The 19,756-nt window shown below is 39.7% G+C and overlaps 1 protein-coding gene across 1 annotated transcript; it reads left to right on the plus strand.

The window, feature by feature from the left end:
- The first annotated feature begins 235 nt into the window (after positions 1 to 235).
- On the plus strand, positions 236 to 15,793 carry LOC139718251 (serine/threonine-protein kinase PAK 6-like). Its single transcript, XM_071629733.1, is given in 12 exon segments — positions 236 to 461; positions 2,925 to 3,049; positions 3,963 to 4,541; positions 4,543 to 4,640; positions 5,468 to 5,738; positions 7,292 to 7,660; positions 8,219 to 8,352; positions 10,386 to 10,515; positions 11,055 to 11,129; positions 11,131 to 11,181; positions 12,810 to 12,944; positions 13,487 to 15,793. Coding segments are annotated over 12 exon segments (2,337 nt in total). The 5' UTR covers positions 236 to 247; the 3' UTR covers positions 13,643 to 15,793.
- The last annotated feature ends 3,963 nt before the right edge of the window (positions 15,794 to 19,756 follow it).

A 19,756-nucleotide genomic window follows, 5' to 3' on the forward strand; every position in this document is an offset into this window, starting at 1 on the left:
TATCCTCAGTAAGATTTTGTATGCACGATGTTGGCATACCCCGTATTAATTGCATTGATGATCCTCTCTTAGGGGTAACTGCACGAAAAAAAAAAAAAAAAAGAAGAAGAAGAAAAGATTGAGCATGTTTTATATCCACTGTATCAAAATTCCAAAGTCAGAAGTAGCAGATCTTTTCAGTCATCCTCATATTACATGTGCATGTCTGTGTTTCTATTGTTTGTTCTCTGTACAGAATCTTCTCAACATGGCATCACGGAAAAAGAACCACGGCCGGCTGCTGATATCCGACCCATCCAACTTTGAGCACCGCGTCCACACCGGCTTTGACCGCAAGACGGGCAAGTATGTTGGTCTCCCGCCCCAGTGGGCCAGCATCATCGGGGGCGAGGAAAAGAGGCCCAAGCCCATTGTTGATCCATCCTGCATCACCCAGACAGAGGCGTTTGAGATGAAGGTACGTGACCGTGCAAGATAATTCGTCGGTGTGTTCTATTTTGTAATGCCAATACTAAGGTCGTTATACTGCCAAAGCTCGAGCAGAGATAGCAAATCGCTGTTGTTTGCTGTCTAAAGTTTTGACAAACTTTATATCATGGGTGGTGTGACATTGTATTTTGGAATAGATTGGTTGTGTTTTCCATGTGCCATACATGAGAGAGATATGATTACATTGGGGCAACATGCATTATTATTACTCATCAGACATCTAAACCTGGCTTTGGTCCTACAAAATTGTATTCCCCTCGTTTCTATGTGCCAGCAGGGGTATATTATGATATTTGCATGTTAAGAAAGATAGGAATATAGCATCCAGACACTTGAGCTCCCGCTAATGAAAATTTGCTGTTGATAAGCTTTTATGCTTTTACCAAGAGATGGCTACATGTAGTCCTGCATCCCGTAATACATTGTAGCAAGTGGATCTATTATCTTGTTTATTTCCCCCCTTTGAAATGCAGTTTAAGATGTAAATGCCACTATTGTCAAACTTGCTGTAAATGTCTGATTTATTAATAATAATGATAAGGGTTGGTTACTTTTAGGGATTACAACATTTATTGCCCTCACTAGAATCATATTGCTTCAACTCGGGCAATACAATTTATTCTCATTCAGACAATAAATGTTACATTCTCTTCAAGGCCAGTCCATATTATATTATAGTGTCTATGAATAGAAATGGTTCAGATTACATCATCCATTCTTAGATTTTTTTTTCATTGTGTGTGTGTGTGTGTGTGTGTGTGTGTGTGTTTATCTTGCCACATTTTGAAGAGTGTGTACTTCATGATTCACATTCCAATACTGCAAGGAATATCCCTAATGTAGCAAAATATTGGACAGCTAAGCGTGACACTTGTTCTCCCGTTACCTGTTTTACGCACAAAAATGTTTTCATAACCAGACCCCTGTCGAATTGTCATGTTCTCGGAGATATAAGAAACCGTACGTCTCTTCATGATGGTTACTACCTCATCAGGTGTCTATACAGATGTGTATATTTTCATAAGCAGACTCCTGTGGAGTTGTTATGATAATAAACACTGCATTGATAGGCACTGTGTTATTTTTCGACGCTCACTGCCACTTTACATGTTAGTGTTTAGTGGCAGCAACCTATGCAGTGGCTCTATTATCCAGTGTTGGTGTCCATTGCAAAGAGGTGGCATGGTGGTAGCAGTGAGTTGGATGGTCATCCTGTATGATGTACTGTTAAAGTGGATATTTTCAGGGTGTTGCAATTTTCGTACAGTTCGCGCAACCAGAAACTAGAGCGAAAATAAAAGCAAGCAAATATTTTTGCGTGCCATACAACATATGTTCCAGTAGTGGATGTCTTGATTCCGCAAAATTAAATACACACGAAACTCATCTTACCCGGCCAAACGTAAAAAATTACTCACGCACAAATATATCCACTTTTACAGCACTCAGTAAAGTGAGACAGTGATATTGAAAGTCAATCAATGCTTGTTACCCTCAGCTTCACAGGGATCTGATCTATTGATCCAATAGTGCAATCACCTGGCTTTGCCTCATAGCTTCGTTAATATCTTTGTACATGGGTACGTAATTTAAAATGTGAGTAATGGGCGAACGGGAATAGAGAGCCACACTTGAGTGTATATACAGTGTAAATTATACGTCTCACTCTCCATTCGTGCTTGGGTACCAGCCACAGTCTGTCCTTGTGAAAGCAAGGCTTGGATTTTAAACAGAGTGTCATAAATCATCTCCTGCTGTGCTGAAAGTTGACTTTGATGGAGAATTTCATGAGAGATTTGTTTTTGTTTTTGTTTTGCTTTGTTTTTCAACTACTGTGCTGGAGCACTCTGGGCACAGAATGCTGATTTGCCATCCATGTACACTGTATCACACATTGTGCGATGAGTACCTACAGTGTATAAATTGGTTCATCTCTCCGTGGTTTCATGGTGATGCTAGTGAAATGATACAAAGGTTATACAGGAGATATTAGTCAAACCTCTTTTGTGCAGATAGTACAAACTTGCATTATGAGCTGCTTTTTTAATGTCATAGATAATATGATCTGTACATTTTTACGTCCCTGCAGCAATAGTACCTGTACATGTTATGATGCTTATAATGTAAGTTGACTTTATTTGTCAAGCTCTACAGAGGTGTCACAGTCGATGGCATCCTTAGATTAGTAGCTTGAATTCCACTGTTCTATAGTTATCTACATGTTGCTCTTTGTTACAAAGTACATACTTTACTGAGAAGAATTGATCTGTGAATAGCTTTATGACATTTGAAGATGTTCAATGATTACTGTTGTACATTATGACATAGTATGTGAACGTCTCATCAACTGTTTGGCACGAGATGTAAACTTACAGAAAAATGCTTTGTCCTTGACAAGTACATCTCTGCATTTATGTCCAGGGTATCGTTCGGAGGCACCAGCGGCTCCCAGCTGCCAGATCAAAATGGCGTAAAGCCACGCATCTCTGTGGCACGCTCCAACTCACTTCGCAAGAGCAGCCCACCGAGAACCCGGCGTAGAAACATGGAAGAGGAAGTGGTAAGATAGAAAGAAAGTGACAGAAAACGATGAGCTTTCATTTTTTTTTTCATGGTGAAATTCCATCCTGAAAATAAGTTTGTGTGAATAGAAAAAAAAAGAATGAGAGGAACAGGATGGTAACAGCTTGAGCAATTTTTTAGTCAAAACTGAGGAAGTTGTGATTTGTGATCAATCAAATGCAAATTGGCAATTCAGGGATCTCACACATGAGCTCACACCCCCCCCCCCCCCTTTTGCTCTGTATTACAAAATATTACGGAAATTTTCATGTTCTAATCAAGTATATTCCAATCATAGTATAATCATTGTCAACCCTAGACAACCTCAGTTTGCAAATACTCTGTCATCAAAAATGAAAAAATTAGAAATTTTATGGAATTTTATACGCAGAGCAAATGGAAGGTGAGCTCCCACGCTGCAGCACAAATATTTGCTTGATTAATCACAACATCAACAAAATTCATTACTTTTCTTCGTTTTGATCAGAATTTGCTGAAACTTTCAATGTCCTTTTCCTTCCTCTAATTTTTCTGCTTATATTCACACAAAATTAATTTTCAGGGTGGACTTTCAGTTTAACTGTAGTGCATAATCATATCACCTGCAATTACTGTGTATACTGGAGATGATGTTTTCTTGAGGGATGACTTTTTCTTGAAGGAATTGGAAGTGATAAGCTAGTAAAATTAAAAAATAGCAAGGAAACATAATACAGGGCTTGCCACTGATAAAAAAGGTACCAAGGTACCTACAGACATAGTATCTACCTTGTTCACTTTGAATAGAAAATAACATGGATTTGCATGTGTGTGTGTGTGTGTGTGTGTGTGTGTGTGTGTGAGTTATAGTACAGTGTCAAGCCAGTAATATATGATGCATATTTGTCTTCATTATGCCAAATTTGAAACAGGGTCCTGATTCAAAAGGAGAAGACAGTACTCAGATACCAGCTCATCCCTATGACCAGAGTCCACACGGCAATCCACAGCAGATGATGATGACTCGCGAGATGCGAGAAAGGTTGAATTCCCGTGGCAGTGGAGGGAGTGGAGGCAGTGGGCCATCCCAGTCAGACCAGTACCCACCCAGGGAGGGCAGCTACAGGCCCAATGAGAACATGGGCACATATAATGGACGCTCTGAGAGGAACCCGCCGCCACTCAATGGGCCTGCAGACAGGCCCGGCCCCGGTCAGCAGAGGCCTGTGGACAGTCGGGGCAATTATGAGCCCATGGACAATTACCATAGAGACAACTATGAGAGAATGGATAGCTACAGCAGTGGGGACCCTAGAGCACTCAACGAGAGGCGGATTAAGGCGGCCAGTCTGGGACGGGGCGTGGATCCCAGGCGGGACCAGCCCCCGCCCAGGGACGCTTACCCCGGCCAAAGAGGCGATCCCAGAAATGATCCCAGAAACAACCAAAGACAGGACCCCAGACAGGATCCGAGGTATGATCCTCGATTTGACCCCAGGAATGGCCCTCGTAAGTGGCGATCCCAGAATGGACCCCAGGAATGATCCGAGGCATCAGGATCCCAGATACCGTGATCCTCGCCAGCAAGATCCCAGGCAGATGGACCCAAGGTTGGTGTCGGATCCAGTAATCCTTTTCTGTTACTTGATGCAGCAGTGCTTCTTTAGTACATTAGTTCCAAGATACTTGCTATTGTCATGCTTGCTCCGTCAACTGTCACAGGTGCTAGCTTAATCCTCGTTCTAATCCATACCCACGTACTGAACAAGAAACTCTGTTCACAGTCAAAACTGATGGCAATTCTATGTGATATGACATGATTTATATTATATATCATTGAGCAAATGTGGTGAGAGGGAAAACAGATTTGCAACAATATTGTAAAATGCAAATGATTTGGTGTGGAAGCATGATGCAATATGTAAGTGAAGTGACTTTGGTTTTGTGCAGAGACCTGCATGCCAGTACCAAGATCAAGAGGATATAGTTGTATCATAATGCTCAGTTGGAGAATTCACCAAATTTGATAGTTCGTAACAGAGCCGTAAATTTTTGACACCCTTCTGGGAGGTCAATCTTAACAACTCTTATGTGCAGCATTTAGAGCCTTTGCCTGTAGAACCAGATTCTTTGAATATTAATGTAAACATTGTACATAATCATAGAGTTTGAATGATACTAAAATTCTTTGTCTGGAGAGAGAGAGAGAGAGAGAGAGAAAAAAAAAAGAAGAAGATAGTGATATAACAGCTGTAGAAATCCAGAGAATACTTGAGAAGTGTTCTTCTCTACCAAATGATATAGTACATGATAAATGAATAATTGGTATATTTCATGTTGCAGTACAATAGAATGATACTGCATTCTGCATTGTGTGTGGCTGAAAATTCATTCAAGACTTGTAGCAGTGATACGTTTAATACCCTTTGGATTCCAGGAGAATGGATACCCAGAGTCTTCCTCGTGGCATGCCGGGAGACCCTCGGAGTCACCCTCCCCAGGGTCAGGGACCCCCAGGTTACCCAGGTCCAAGGGGGCCTCAGGGTTACCCCGGTCCAAGAGGGCCTCAGGGTTACTCTGGTCCCAGGGGACCCCAAGGCGACCCACAGGGCCAGCAGAGGGACAGTACAAGCAGCGGAGGGTCAGGCTCGCGGATGTCGTCCAACTCACCCAGCCAGTCGTATCCACCCGGGGGCTTCCCTCCCAAGGTAGGATAAAAAAAATCAGCGGAGTAAAGCATCTTGAGTTTCACTGCCTGTGGGACTAATTGATGATATGGAGAGTTTGATCCCAAAATGAGTAAACTCAATTCTTGTTCGTTTTAGATATTTGCGATTAAAGAGTTTAAAAGACAAAGAAAATTACAAGAAAATATGGGATATTTTGATCATGACTTCAAACATATTCCTTGTTATGTAATAAGTGAGGTATAACTGGAAAGATTTTATTTTGTTCAAGTAATGGACCTACACAAGTACTTTCAAATGTTTACAAATGGCACAGTCCTACTGTGATTCCTGAAATTTGTGAAAATTAAACCCTCACGATGATAACAGCTTATACAGTAGTTTGAATGAACCCACCACAGTTGATGCAAGGTTCCGATGAAAATTATGCATGAATGAGACATTTTTTATTGCCTTTAGACTGTCAGAGGGAACTCACTACAGTTCTTTGAAAAAAGCAATAAAGTAAAGATATTTTTTAAATATTTTTTGTGTGTTTTGGTTGCCTTGCTTAGTAGTGGTATGCTTGAAACACACATTTTCCATGAAGAGTAGAGATACCATGTGTTTCCAAGGACAAGGATTATGAAAGTTTGAGTTAAATTTCAAATAGACTCAAAACAATGGAATAGTTGTGTCCAGTTAGGTAATACTTCAGATTTTCCTACTGTACAGTTTGGATGACTGAAAACGGCTTAACCCTAACTAGGCCGGGGGGGGGGGCCCGCGATGTATCGCTATCGCAAGAAGCTATCGCCACGACGTTTCATGACTTTTTCTTTCGAGTCTCCCGCATCTTTTGACACCAAATTTGCGATGCCCGGGCGCGGTTCCGAAGTTGCGCATAAATATGCAAGTGCATGTCAGACCAAAAATTGCTCAAAAACGTGAATTTGTGTACAATTTCTATGCAAACTGTGTTTACAGGCAAATTTCATAAAAGCATGACTATTTTGGGGTTTTATTGATTAAAATCAATTAATAACATATTTTCTTGTTCGGAACAATGTCGACAAATTTCATCGAAAAAACAATGAAAAACATAAAGTCGAAAAAACATAGAAATACATAAGAAATTCAAAAAACAATAAAATACTTAGGAAATTTTTTCTGATTGCACAATTTTTTTCTCTTACATTTGCTAAGGACACTAAAAAGAATATTTAAACAGAAAAATGTGCCTGTTTTGAGCTTTATTTAGTGATTTATACCAAATTGTCTGATTTCATGCATCATTATGCATAAATTAGCATGATTTAGTGTAAATTACAATTTTGAAAAAATTAACTTCATGGTACTTTAGATAACATCATAGGCAATGTGTGTGCCAATTTTCGTCGCGATCGCGACCCCCCCCCCCCCCCCCCCCCCCCCCCCCCCCCCTGGCTCTATCATCTCCCTAAATAGCCCGGCCTAGTTAGGGTTAAATGAGGAAGGAATGTTAGATTTACTAGTAATTGATGTGAAATCCTTTTTTTTTTATATATTACGTGTATGACGTGCTAACACCATGTTGCTAAATGTTGCTCCTGCAGCACCATCCTGATGCACAGGGGAGATACCAGCCACCACCAAACAGGCAGCAGCACCCTAGCCACGGCCCACCTCCCCCTCCGGGCCAGCAGTATCCTCCGCCACATTCCAACCCCCGCATGAGTCCCTCGCCTAGCAACCCCACCCCGAATCCCGGCGAGCAGCGGGTGTCCCACGAGCAGTTCCGGAACGCCCTGCAGATGGTGGTCACCCAGGGCGACCCAACAACTAGGCTAGAGAACTTCATCAAGATTGGGGAGGGGTCCACGGGCATCGTGTGCATTGCAACAGAGCAGCACAGCGGACGACAGGTGGCGGTCAAGAAGATGGACCTCCGGAAACAGCAGAGGAGAGAACTGTTATTCAATGAGGTTTGTTTCAGACACAGACACGCATTGTTACAGTATATCCTGTTCAGACACACATGCATGTTTGTACTCCTGGACGTTGTCCTACGTCACTCACCCTCAGATATACCTGGTAGATGGGACTAAGGATTTTTAGTTGTAACCAAGCATCAGGTTGGTGCAATCATGGGAGTGTCTCCCCTTTATAGATTTTTATGTGTATTTCATGTGAAAGCGTGATTTTTTTACATCTTCTCTCTGGTCTTTTTTGAAATATTCACTGTTGTGGCATACAAAGAAAATTTCAGTGAGACAGCGGCATGCTCACGAGGCAGTATTCAGGGCTATGATAGAAACAACAAAAGATTCCCAGTAGATATTGGGATAAGGTCCAAACCAAGGAGTATAATCGGGCAAATTATTTTCAGTCAGCAACCAAAGCAAAGCTGGTTTATGCAATTTATCGAAGTGTAATCAAACTAGTTGCTACATTCAGTCCTAACGTGAGCAAACAAAAATCATTTAAACGTTTGATTCACCACAAGAGTGTGCTGTAAGGTATCACTTAATCATCCAATCCAGGTGGTCATCATGCGGGACTACAAACATCCCAACATCGTGGAGATGTACGACAGCTTCCTGGTGGGAGACGAGCTCTGGGTGGTGATGGAGTTCCTGGAAGGGGGCGCTCTGACGGACATAGTGACACACACAGGGTGAGCAACAACGCACTTTTCATGACAGTCAAATTCAAGATAAAGTAATAGCTCATATCATGCAAAATCAATTCCTGATTAGCAACCCAAGAGCTGAAATTGTCATGTTTTCAGCATGAGAATGAATGAAGATTGAATGTTGATTAAAGATGACATATGAAATTTGAATTATGAAAAACATAACAAAATAGTCAGATATTAAATGCAAGCTACAATTGCGAATATTAAAGTTGGACTGATAATTGAACTGAAATGGAGACCGAAAATACTGAAATTCTATATGATTTTAAAGAGAAATATAGTGAAGATTACTGGGAATTGATTAGATTAGTGAAATGTGGTCATGCACTTTCTCTGATTTGGACTGTGTTGCATTTGAACTGTGTCAAATTTAATACATGCTGTAGAGAAATGGAAACTTAGTTCTTTTTCCGTATTACCAGTAGATGGAAATGAATGGGCTCTTGCTAAAGTCTCAATTAACCTTGACAATGCCACTGAGAACTACACTGCACATGATGACAAGTCAGTGTATTGTGGACTGACAGTTGTGAGATAGTTTAAATAAGGAGAAGACTGCCATCCGAGCTAATGCATCCTGTTATCAGCTGTTTTGGCTTAGGTGCCATCGGTACCATCAGTCATCGGATTACAGTTATGTTTTGGATTGTCCAGCTCTGATTTCTCAAAACACTTTATGTGCTGTCGATAAACTCATACCACTTACAAATCATGCTCTATTCCTGTGGGAGTTTGGGAATGTGAGAGATTTGCTTGCTTTTCGGTTTTGTTGTTTTAGCTTAAGGGGATTGTAAAGTTTTGGTTGAGATGAGGTTTCAGGTTACCAACTTTTTCGTGAGATAATTAGAAACTTCTTATGAAATATTAAAGAGCATACAGTTCTAAGAGGAATTCAAATTTTCTTGAAGAAAATTGGTTTTGAAATGACCAAGATATCCAAAAACAAAGAGGTCCTAATAAAGGGTGGGACCCACCTTTTATTAGGATCACTTTGTTTTTAGATGTATCTCAGCCATTTTCAGAACCAATTTTCATCGAGTAAACTTTGAATTTCTCTTAGAATTTATGTATTTTGATATTTCATAAGTGGTTTCTAATCTATCTCCAAAAAAAAAAAGTTAAAATCTGAATCCCCCATCTCAACCAAAACCATATCATCCCTTTAACAAGTTATAACATACCAAGTGTCACTCAACCATAAGAAGTAATGGAGGAATGATGATCATGGGACAGGTGTTCTAATTTGATAAGAAGATAAATATCACAGGCACGGGAGAGACACTGAATGGTATGTGCGTGGCATGTGATTTACACGCTGCACTTCATTAAAGGTACGGTCACTCTCACTGGAGCTGCTCAAACCATTGAAGCTTTAATACCCATAGCTGCCTATGATTTTTCAAGGGTTTCCATTTATCACGACTTGTTGTTCATGGTTGAAGTAATTGTAGATTATCAATCATTTATCATTCATCATACAGCTGTACATGTGCAAGAGGCAAGGACTGGTTCCATTTGTGTGTTGCATGCATTCACTTCTATGATTGCTGCCATAAGCATATTAGATAGATGGACCACAGCATGCAAGAAATTAATCTCCTCCTACGTTCCCAGCTGTCATTAGGAGGTGCCTTGTTATAGAAAGGGGAAAGTAGAGTTGTTTGCAAGGACCATCTCATATCAGACTGTGCCTACGAGGATTTGAAGAGTTTTATTGCAAAATGGGCAAAGGGTCATTTTTGAAAATTTTAAAGTAAGTTCGTCATCAGATAGAGCAAAATAAAACCTTTCCGGTGATACCTCACTTGCAAAACAGCGAGAAATAATCTTAAAGCTACAATAGAAAATATCCCATATTTTCTTATTATTTTCATTTCTTTTAGCAGCTTTATTTGCAAATATCTCAACCTAGCAAGAATGGAGTTAACTCGTTTTGCATTCAAACTCTTCATTTGTAGCAATGCTATTATGTGATGGGCTGACATGCATCCCTTTTCTCTTCCCCCAAACAGACGCATGGCAGAGGAGCAAGTGGCCTATGTGTGTCAAGCTATCCTGAAGGCTCTGGCCTTCCTCCACTCGCAGGGTGTCATCCACCGCGACATCAAGAGCGACAGTATCCTCCTCACACATGATGGCAAGGTCGGCATGACGTCATTGTTTGTGTTGCCATGACAGTTTGCTTTGCTAGCATTCTTTGTATCATTATCATTTGATATCCTTTGTGCCATCATTTTGCTCCGTCCTGTTGTTATTGATATCATCTCATGACTGACAATTTCTACCAAGTCTAGGAGATGTATTGCTAATTCTCATTTATTTGTTTATGCATTAGTGTTTGTATTTATTAAATTATTTGAATAATTCAAGTGGTAAGACTGTCTGCTGCAGTAGTGATGATGTTGCTATTTAAGACAATGAATTGTGTAGAAGATATTTCTGGAAGTGGAAAATTTTTCAAAGTTTGTTGTATCTTTTTCTTCAGCGGTTGCAGCCTTACAAGAAAAAAACATACAACGTGTAAATATAATCTAATATAAATCAGATTTTGCATAACACTCACCTTAGCTTTTAAAGTTGCAGGATGCTAATACTCTATGGCAAGACTGCCATCCTTTACCTCCAAAGTATTGATGGACACGTGCAAAAGTTGATCTACCTTTGGCCAATTTTCATTCCAGGTGAAGCTGTCAGATTTTGGCTTCTGCGCCCAGATTTCGTCAGACACCCCAAAGAGGAAGTCTCTTGTCGGAACCACCATACTGGATGGCACCTGAGGTTATTTCCCGGCTACCCTACGGCACAGAGGTAGGATTTACTTTCACCTCTAGCCATGAATATCCATGTTCATTGTTTGACAAATTTGTCATTGTGGATTATTTAATAAAATGTCAATGCCACATCTCTCTATTGAACTCTTATTTTGTGCTAACAAATCCTACTGACCTGCCATTGATGTCTGTTTGAATTTATTAATTGGATACTGCTTCTACTACAAGTATTTGACGGACGCATCCAAGATCAAGTACAAAATACCTTGCAACTTTAATGTCGCCTATTTCATGCCCAACATCTCGTGCGATGCAGTCAACATTGTTCATAGACCTCCTCTCTCTCTCTCTTTATGGGCAGGGTAGTCTCAAGAAAATTACTTCAGATGTTATTTGTGTTTTATGGCGACCTAGAATAGAATAAATGGATGGAATATCTCCATAGATCTCCTCTTTTGTTTTGTGCTCTCTCCAACTTGTATTCTGCTTTTTCATAATGTAAGATTTCAGAGTCGAAAGGGGCCTGAGCTTTCTATCCTTGCACAACCTTCATTAGAGGCAAAATGAAAAAGGAGTAGAGAAAGCCAACTGTTGCTATTTCACTCTATTCCTATTCCTTATCATTCTGTTGTTCCTTATCTTGTTTGGTGTTGCCTCCCTATTCATCTTCATCCTTGACAGGTTGCCCCCTATTATCCTTGGGATCATCACTGGTCCTCCTCTACCTTTTGTCTGTCAACCCCCTTTCTCTAATCCCCTTCCCTTACCTGATGGGCTCCCTGCCTTTGACTTCTAGCCCATTCCTTTTGTTTTCTTTGTTCTGTGTCCCTAGCCTTCCACTGACTTGTTGTATGTCGTCTTTATGTGTGATTGCTTTCCCTACTTGATTGTCATTGATTAAGATTTTGCTAGGATCAAAAGCTCAGGCTCCTTTTGGCTCCATTTTACTCCATTGGCTTGCCACTATTGGATAAGCAGCTTTCAGCAGCTTTCAGCAGCTTTCAGCAGCTTTTTTTTTTTTTTTTTTTTTTTTGCGCTACACTATAAGATTTCCTAAGTTTTCATTGGTAGTTCCCCACTTAATTGAGGTAGTATTACATTTGACAACTTTACCCACAATTCATACTAGGTCACACTGCCCTAGAGAAATGAAAAAAAAAAAGGGTTAGAAAAAAATGGCTGTGTATTTTTCCCCTTATATTGGCACACTTCTGAGTGTTGTTGAAAAAAACAACAACTGTGAAATAGGAACAAGTGTCTCTCACATATTGACCACTCCTGTGGACAAAATGCTAGCATGTAAGAAGAATTGCAATGTGCCATGTATAGGAGCTGCCAACTAGTATGTTTGAATGATATGTAGTGTGATTTGTCATCATCAAATATTGGAAAACATGATTTTCATTCTAAGAAATATGTCTGGTTTAGCATGCCCAATATGTGCAATATTCTCAGTGTTCAAGCAGAGTAGGATTTATACAGTCTTCAAATTGCCATTTTACTGCGCGTTCAGTATTTGTGTTGATCTGCAGAGGTTGGCATTGCTGCATTCGTCCCTGTATAGCCTTCCCTACGGGCATCGTAGCAGATGACACATTCCATTCATAATTGGTTCTAAAAGTGCCGTTGCCTAAGCTATCCAGTGACTCCATGTTTGATTCCCAGGTTGACATCTGGTCTCTTGGCATCATGGTGATGGAGATGGTTGATGGAGAACCCCCGTTCTTCAACGAGCCGCCCCTCCAGGCCATGAGACGCATCCGTGATATGCCCCCACCCAAGCTGAAGAGCACCCACAAGGTATTAAAGCAACCCAATCAGTCTCCTTCCTTTCCTTTTCATAGATGTTAGAGAGTGATGGTTGTTATAAATCCTCAAACTGTCCCAGGTGTCAGCTGCCAAGACTAGCTGATTGTGAAGGAGGCTCTCTGAAAACTGTATTTTTCTCTCTTAACAGAATACAAAAGCCTCCTTGGTATAGATTTTACTTTGGCCTCTTGAGTTGCTTGTAGAATACACAAGCATCTTCTTGATTGCTCATTGGAATCTCCTTGATTTTGATTTGAAAGGGTTTGTAGCCCTGTCGATGCCGGATGATGAGAGGATAACTTTTCTCAATCCCACATGTGACCTCTTTGTCCCTCATTCCCTTCCTAAATGCCCCATCCCCCAAAACTGTGATGATAGCTTCCAGATGGAAGGGCTAAACTCTGCAGTGTTTTGACTTGAATTGCCTTCTTGAAGTATGTGAAAAAGTCTGTGATTAACTCTTGCCTCATCTTTTTTTTCTTTTCATTTTTTATTATTATTATTATTAATTTTTTTTTTTGGTGTGTGTGCAGGTTTCACCCCGCCTTCAAGGTTTCCTGGATCGGCTGCTGGTGCGGGATCCCTCGCAGAGGGCGTCTGCCTTTGAGCTTCTGGAGCACCCGTTCCTGAGGCAGTGCGGCCCTAACTCCTCCCTTCTGCCTACCATGATGCAGCTTCGGCAAAAATAGACAAGTCCCATGCCAGCTATTCAAGGATATTTTGCAACAAGATGACAAGACCACAAATGTAAGAGGTTGTGCCTGGATATACCTCTTGCTCAGTTGGACAGGCTCCCTGATTAGGTGTTTAAAGGCATATGCTCTGACAAAATGCACACGTATGAGAGTTTTCTGTCTTCGTTGTGACCGCTTGGTTTTGGACATTGATAGGTGTGAGCTGGTGAATCTATCTCACTGACTTTGAGGTGAAGTTTATTGAATGACAGGGAGCACTGATGATCCTAGCAACTATCGATATCTTGGCCTGTGTTCTTGCAGTGTTCATTTGACTTCCTTCTGTTAAAAAGGAATGCCAGTCGATGCTCGAATGTGAACACCTGGTAAATGCCGAGACTTGTGCTATTATATCATGCGGCACGAAATCTTTTCTCTTCGTGAATGGTCTTGGAGAATCAAGCTTGACTGTCCAACATACCGTGAAAAACTGAAGTGTTGAATGTTTAAACTTGGGATGTCGGAGGCTAGCAAGCTTGTTTCTGATGATGATTGTCACAGAATATGTGAAGTGATTACCACCAAGTGCACACATCTGCTCATCATCTTGTCCCGCTGCTGCCTTGGGTTTTTACTGATTTTTTTTTTGTTTTTTTTTGTTTTTACTTATATTCTTTTACACTTTTGTAATGGAGCTGTGAGCACCAGTGCATCTGTGGTGCCATTATGCAATGATAGTGTTTTGTTTGCAGGTGTCTTTATACAACATGGCTTTGCCAAGTTTGCCAGAGATTATCAAGAGCAAACTGGGTGTGTGTATCCAGTAGGACAAGATTTGCTTGTTCTTCCCCTCAGCTGTAAGAAATCATGGATTTGTGTACTACCACATTTCAAATTGTCAGTGAACCATTAGTACTTCAAGCTTTAACTACATTACTATGTCTCATTGCGCATGGAGTAGACTGATTAGATTCACGTTACGTCTTACCCTGCCTCTGCCTTGGTGTTTTGTGTCAGAGTCCAAGAAGTACTTCCTGCCAAGCAGTCACAGCCTGATCTAATCTGTACAGTGTAGGCACCCTTTCACATGGAACACTTTGTCTGTGACCAACAGAATTAGGAGCAACAGAAAATTGATCCAGTAGGTTTAGATTCAGACAAGAACTGATTAGCCTTGTCCTCCCCGACTCTTTACTCTTTGCGACATACTTTATCATACTGTAGACAGTGGGCAACCAGGGTATGAATTTTACAAATGAATGTATGCATCAGCGACTTTTCGTGGCCTGGTTCTTGTACTTTTCCTCCTCTTTATTTCTTTCTAAGGAGGGACTTCATCTCTGGTGTACCCCTCTGCTGTCCTGCATCTCCCACCCTCTTTATTTTCTAAACAGACGAAACGTCAGTATCTAACAAGAGTCATCACCCCTGATGTCTAATGATGCAGCTGGGCAGAAAATTTGCTACTAAGTACTCGGTACTAATAACACTGGTCTAGTTTTCAGTGAAAATTTTTTGCTTGTTCTTATATGGAATAGAGTAATTCTAAGGAACATTCTTGTCATGGTACTAATGGACAACCCTTACTCTTAATCCAAGGAGATGTGCATGTTCCATCTTGATTTTTTTTTTTTATTTGCTGGAATTTTTTTTTTCTTAATCTTGAGACAGTATTTGTAAAAGTCTCACAAATGATGTGCATGCGTAGGGGTCACCTCAGTCCTCATGCGATGCATGCTATGATGCCAAAGAGAAATATCTTAGAGGGCTTTATTATTAGAGGCTGACCCAACTCCAATTACATTAGTTGGACTGAGGGTATGCTTATTACTTCATGGATTCACAGTTTTTGATGAGTACTGTATATTCCAGTATCCCTTTTGCACAATAATAATTACTGGTAGTAAGGTAAAGAAATGCTTCTTGTGCATAAACCTTGCATTAGACATTCTTAGAACTGGATAGGCATGAAAGCATTTTGCTCATTCACCAAGTGAAATAAGGAATACAAAACTGATGGCAAAACACAAAGCCGTCGTTTTAGGGGTCTCGAAGATAGTCTTTGTCCCATCCTCCGGTTTGCTTTTATCTATTTTGGTAATTTTAAAGGAAGTTACTTTGACTGAAGCCCTGTAAATGTTTGTATGAGATGCATTTTTTTTTTTTTTTTTTTTGGGGGGGGGGGGGGTTGGTTTAGAACATGTTCTGAATGTACATAATTGTACATGGAATCAAATGGGCTGGTTTTCTGTGATGTCTGCAAGAAGATAGGAGGGAAATCTTCAATCCGGTGAAACAGGTCTAGCCTCTCTGATTTCCTTTACTATGTATTTCAACTCATACTTGTAAATAATTCTGATGTATTCGAAATGTGTATGTGTGTGTGATGAAAAACTGTAGCATACTTTCATTTTAAAGTGTTAGCTTGCCAGTTTGTTACTCTGTATTCCATTCACCAACCGTGATTCAATTCCGTCATGAAAATCCTGAGAGAAGAGTTGAGTGATGTATTCTATCCTTCATAGGTGTATTTGCTAAGTCTCTTTAGTTGCACAATTCAAGTCGTCATATCTGTCATCTTCATGTTGGCTTTGAGTTATGTACAAACTGCATATAGCTATAACTGTTCAAATGCCATTTTCAAGCTACACCACGATACTTGTGAGACCGCTATATTCATATGATTGTTAAGCAAACAGGGATGCAATTATTTACTGCCACAACACAAGGAAGTATAAGAGACGTCCAGTCAGTTCGAAATATGGAAAAAGTGTACAAGTAGCCGAAACAAAAAAACAACAACAACAACAACAAACAAACAAACTTATCCATTTTAAGGAAGTCATATTCAAATGTGGCTTTGGACTTTTTAATTTTGGAAGTGAAACTACACCCAATTGCTTTCCCTTTTGATGCCTGAATGTAAACTGGCCTCAGAAATTTACGCAAATAGATGTGTGTGGTATTGTGAAATGGCAAAATGTGTGTTGGTCTAAAGGGTGCAGATGCATTCATCCATGAGAAGTTCCTTCTGTTTACTCATGGGTAGTTTGTGTCCCCTGGCAGTCCACTGCTGCTGTGTTTCTGGCTTTGACCAATTCTAGACCGTGGTTAGGTTATGCGAGCGTGCCACTAATGCGGTGTCATAGTAATGTGCCATCAAGGTCTACTGTGCACACATCAGGTTTTAAGGACAATACACGCCGAGAAAGTTCCTCCCCCCCCCCCCCCACATGTTTGTTCAGCACATTCTATGTCCTTCAACCTAACCTGTGCTTTTGATCTGCTGATTATAGACTTTTGACAAGACAACTGTTTCCATAACAATGAATTATGCTTTTTCACAAACCCAATAATGCAAGGGAGCTCACAAGCATATGCTCCTGAAGTTGGAACACACAAATTGTCTAATATTAGAACAAAAGGAAAACAAATAGAACAATGTGCTTGCTGTTTTTGTGTATGTTGCACAAGTGAAACTTTGTCATAAGTGATGAAGTTCTACTTGTAGTTTTGGTAGCAAAATGGTCCTGTTATTTTTGAGGACTCTGGTATTACAGATGAATGACAAATTCTACATAACATTGCCTCCAAATGAAAGTAATATTGAAGTAAGCCAATGTTTCTGTGTCATATAAGGAAGAATCCACTTCTGTATTTTTATTTTCTCTTTGTAATCCAACATTGTTTTATCAGATAATTGAATACAAAAGCAGGAAAAAACAACAAAACAAAACAAAGCAGTGCCTTCTAACCAGTCTTCCTGAACAGCCATTAAAAGAAAGAAAGAAAGAAAGAAAGAAAAAAAGATCAGTGATGATGTTGCTCAAAGTACCGTTTTGTCAAGTGGGAAGGTTGCGTGTAAAGTTATTCACTGCACAGTATGATCATTATGGTAAATATGTACTGAAAAGTATGTACTCTTTATTAATAGAAAATTCACTTTTTTAATGTGTTTTTTATTTGGTCTCTCATCTGTGTACATAATGTTTCTGTAGCATTTATTTAATCTTGGATCTTATTTATTCTGTATACTTTGTAGCTGGAAAACTGGAAAGTATATTGTAGATTTTCTAAAAAGCAAGTTAATGTTTTGCTGTACAGTACAGAGTTTGAAATGGCATTAAGCACATTTTTTTTTAAAATTGTATTATGTACATAGGGTGAACTAATGCCTATTGTATGTGTTTTGACAAGTTAATTCAATCCTGCAGTATGTTTCTTCATGACATGACAGTAATGAGATTGAATCATTATGGGATACAAGCATAATTTGTTTTTCTGTGTCAGAGGATGCAAAACAGATGTCATTTTTACCATGTAATGATAAGTTTATTTTTGTCTGGGTGTTTTTGCTTTGTTTCCTTTTCTTTTAGGGAGGGGGTATGGTGGAAAATCAGTAACATTCCTGTCTTTTCTTAACAATGTTTAAAATGGAACGTGTTGGCTAAGCTCAGTGGATGACAGCTGTCTTCGTGTGGCTGTAATAAGCAACATGGTCATTTTCAATAATAAAAGATGCAGACGAGGATATGTGTACTTGAAATGGACTAGAAAGTTTGGATGGTGCTTTCTGAAGATTATTATTTTCATCTACGTTACCGTTACTGCTTTGTACAGAATAAGGTAGAGTTTATGAATGAATGCCGCAGTTATAATGACAGACGACTACCTTGGTCATATGGTCATTAGGTCAAGGGTGTCCACACTTTCCAAGCCATGAACTATGCACTTGTATTTCAAAATGTCAGTTTTCAGAGTACTGCTGTGAACCTGCTCCCTTCAGGGGCATCCTGTGAGCATCCAGGTGTGGTTAGTCATAGGTCCATAATGACTAACTGGAATATGTCAGCATTCAGGTGTGGTTAGTCGTAGGTCCATAATGACTAATTGAAATGTGTCAGCATCCAGGTGTGGTTAGTCATAGGTCCATAATGACTAATTGAAATGTGTCACCATTCAGGTGCGTTTTAGTAGTCGTTGGTCCGTAACGACTAGAAATTGAAATTGCGTCGTGTCCAATGTGAATGCGTGTAATGTGTACAAATCATTCGTATCCATCCATATGTGCTGCCTACATGTATTCTCAGTCGCCGTGTATTCCGTGTGCTTGCGTACATGTACATGTATTCTGATAGGTCACCTCTATGTACTTACCCATCTGAATTTGTCTGTTTTCCTCTTCTCCCCGTATCAACAATGAATTAATCATGCTAGTATTCATGCCAATCTATTTGTATTCATTTTTTTCTGAAGTGTATTGATGTGAATATCATGTGAGTGAATATGTATTCAGTACCTGTGATTTCATCTTAATTTCAACCAGTTAAGAATATGTAATATATGATTATATACAGTATATTCTTTTTTCCTGCCGTGTCACAATTCATTCCTGCTTCCCGATACTAGCATGCATTCCTAGGCACAAATTGTCAAAGATGAATCACTGTCCATTAACATAGCTGGAGATTGGAACTCTGCTTCACATAGATGCTCATGTTCTCAAACCTTTTTCAAAGCTGTGCTTACTGGCTTACTGATGAGATTTGATGGATGGTGTAATAAAAGGAGCAGCATATTTCCAATGAAGCTTGTGTGACTAACAGAGGGCAGTCAATGAATTTTATAGCAAATCACTGTAATCATGAACCACAAACTGCTCTGGGTATATACACTGTGGTACAGTGTATTGCTGGTAAATCAAAGCACACCCAGAATCCTTACCTTGTGAAATAACTTGGATTTGCAAAGCTAAGTGGGTGTTGACCAAATGGTAACTTCCTTTTCACAAGGCAGCAAAAGGTAGGCGAATAGAAACAACAGCAAATGAATAGGACCTGCTGCAGGGTTATGATGTACTACTTATAAAAGGAAATTTCGAATTAGATAGTATTTTAGAAAATGATGAATTCAGTAACTATTCCATTTTGGAAGTGACATGGTAATTTGTACACTGTAATTGACAGTGCCTATTGATTTCTATGGAAAGAAAAGTTTTTTTTTTTCTTGAATACTTGTGATAAGGCTTTAATTATGCATATTTTTATATCTTTTAACTTGAAATTATTATGTAGTATTTGTGTGGAAAATTGTCATGATCATGAGATGGTGACATTCAAAGTGATCATT

Source organism: Diadema antillarum, unplaced genomic scaffold, assembly GCF_040938485.1.
Source record: "Diadema antillarum isolate AM-2024a unplaced genomic scaffold, OU_Dant_1.0 scf00000091, whole genome shotgun sequence".
Taxonomy (NCBI): Eukaryota; Metazoa; Echinodermata; class Echinoidea; order Diadematoida; family Diadematidae; genus Diadema; species Diadema antillarum.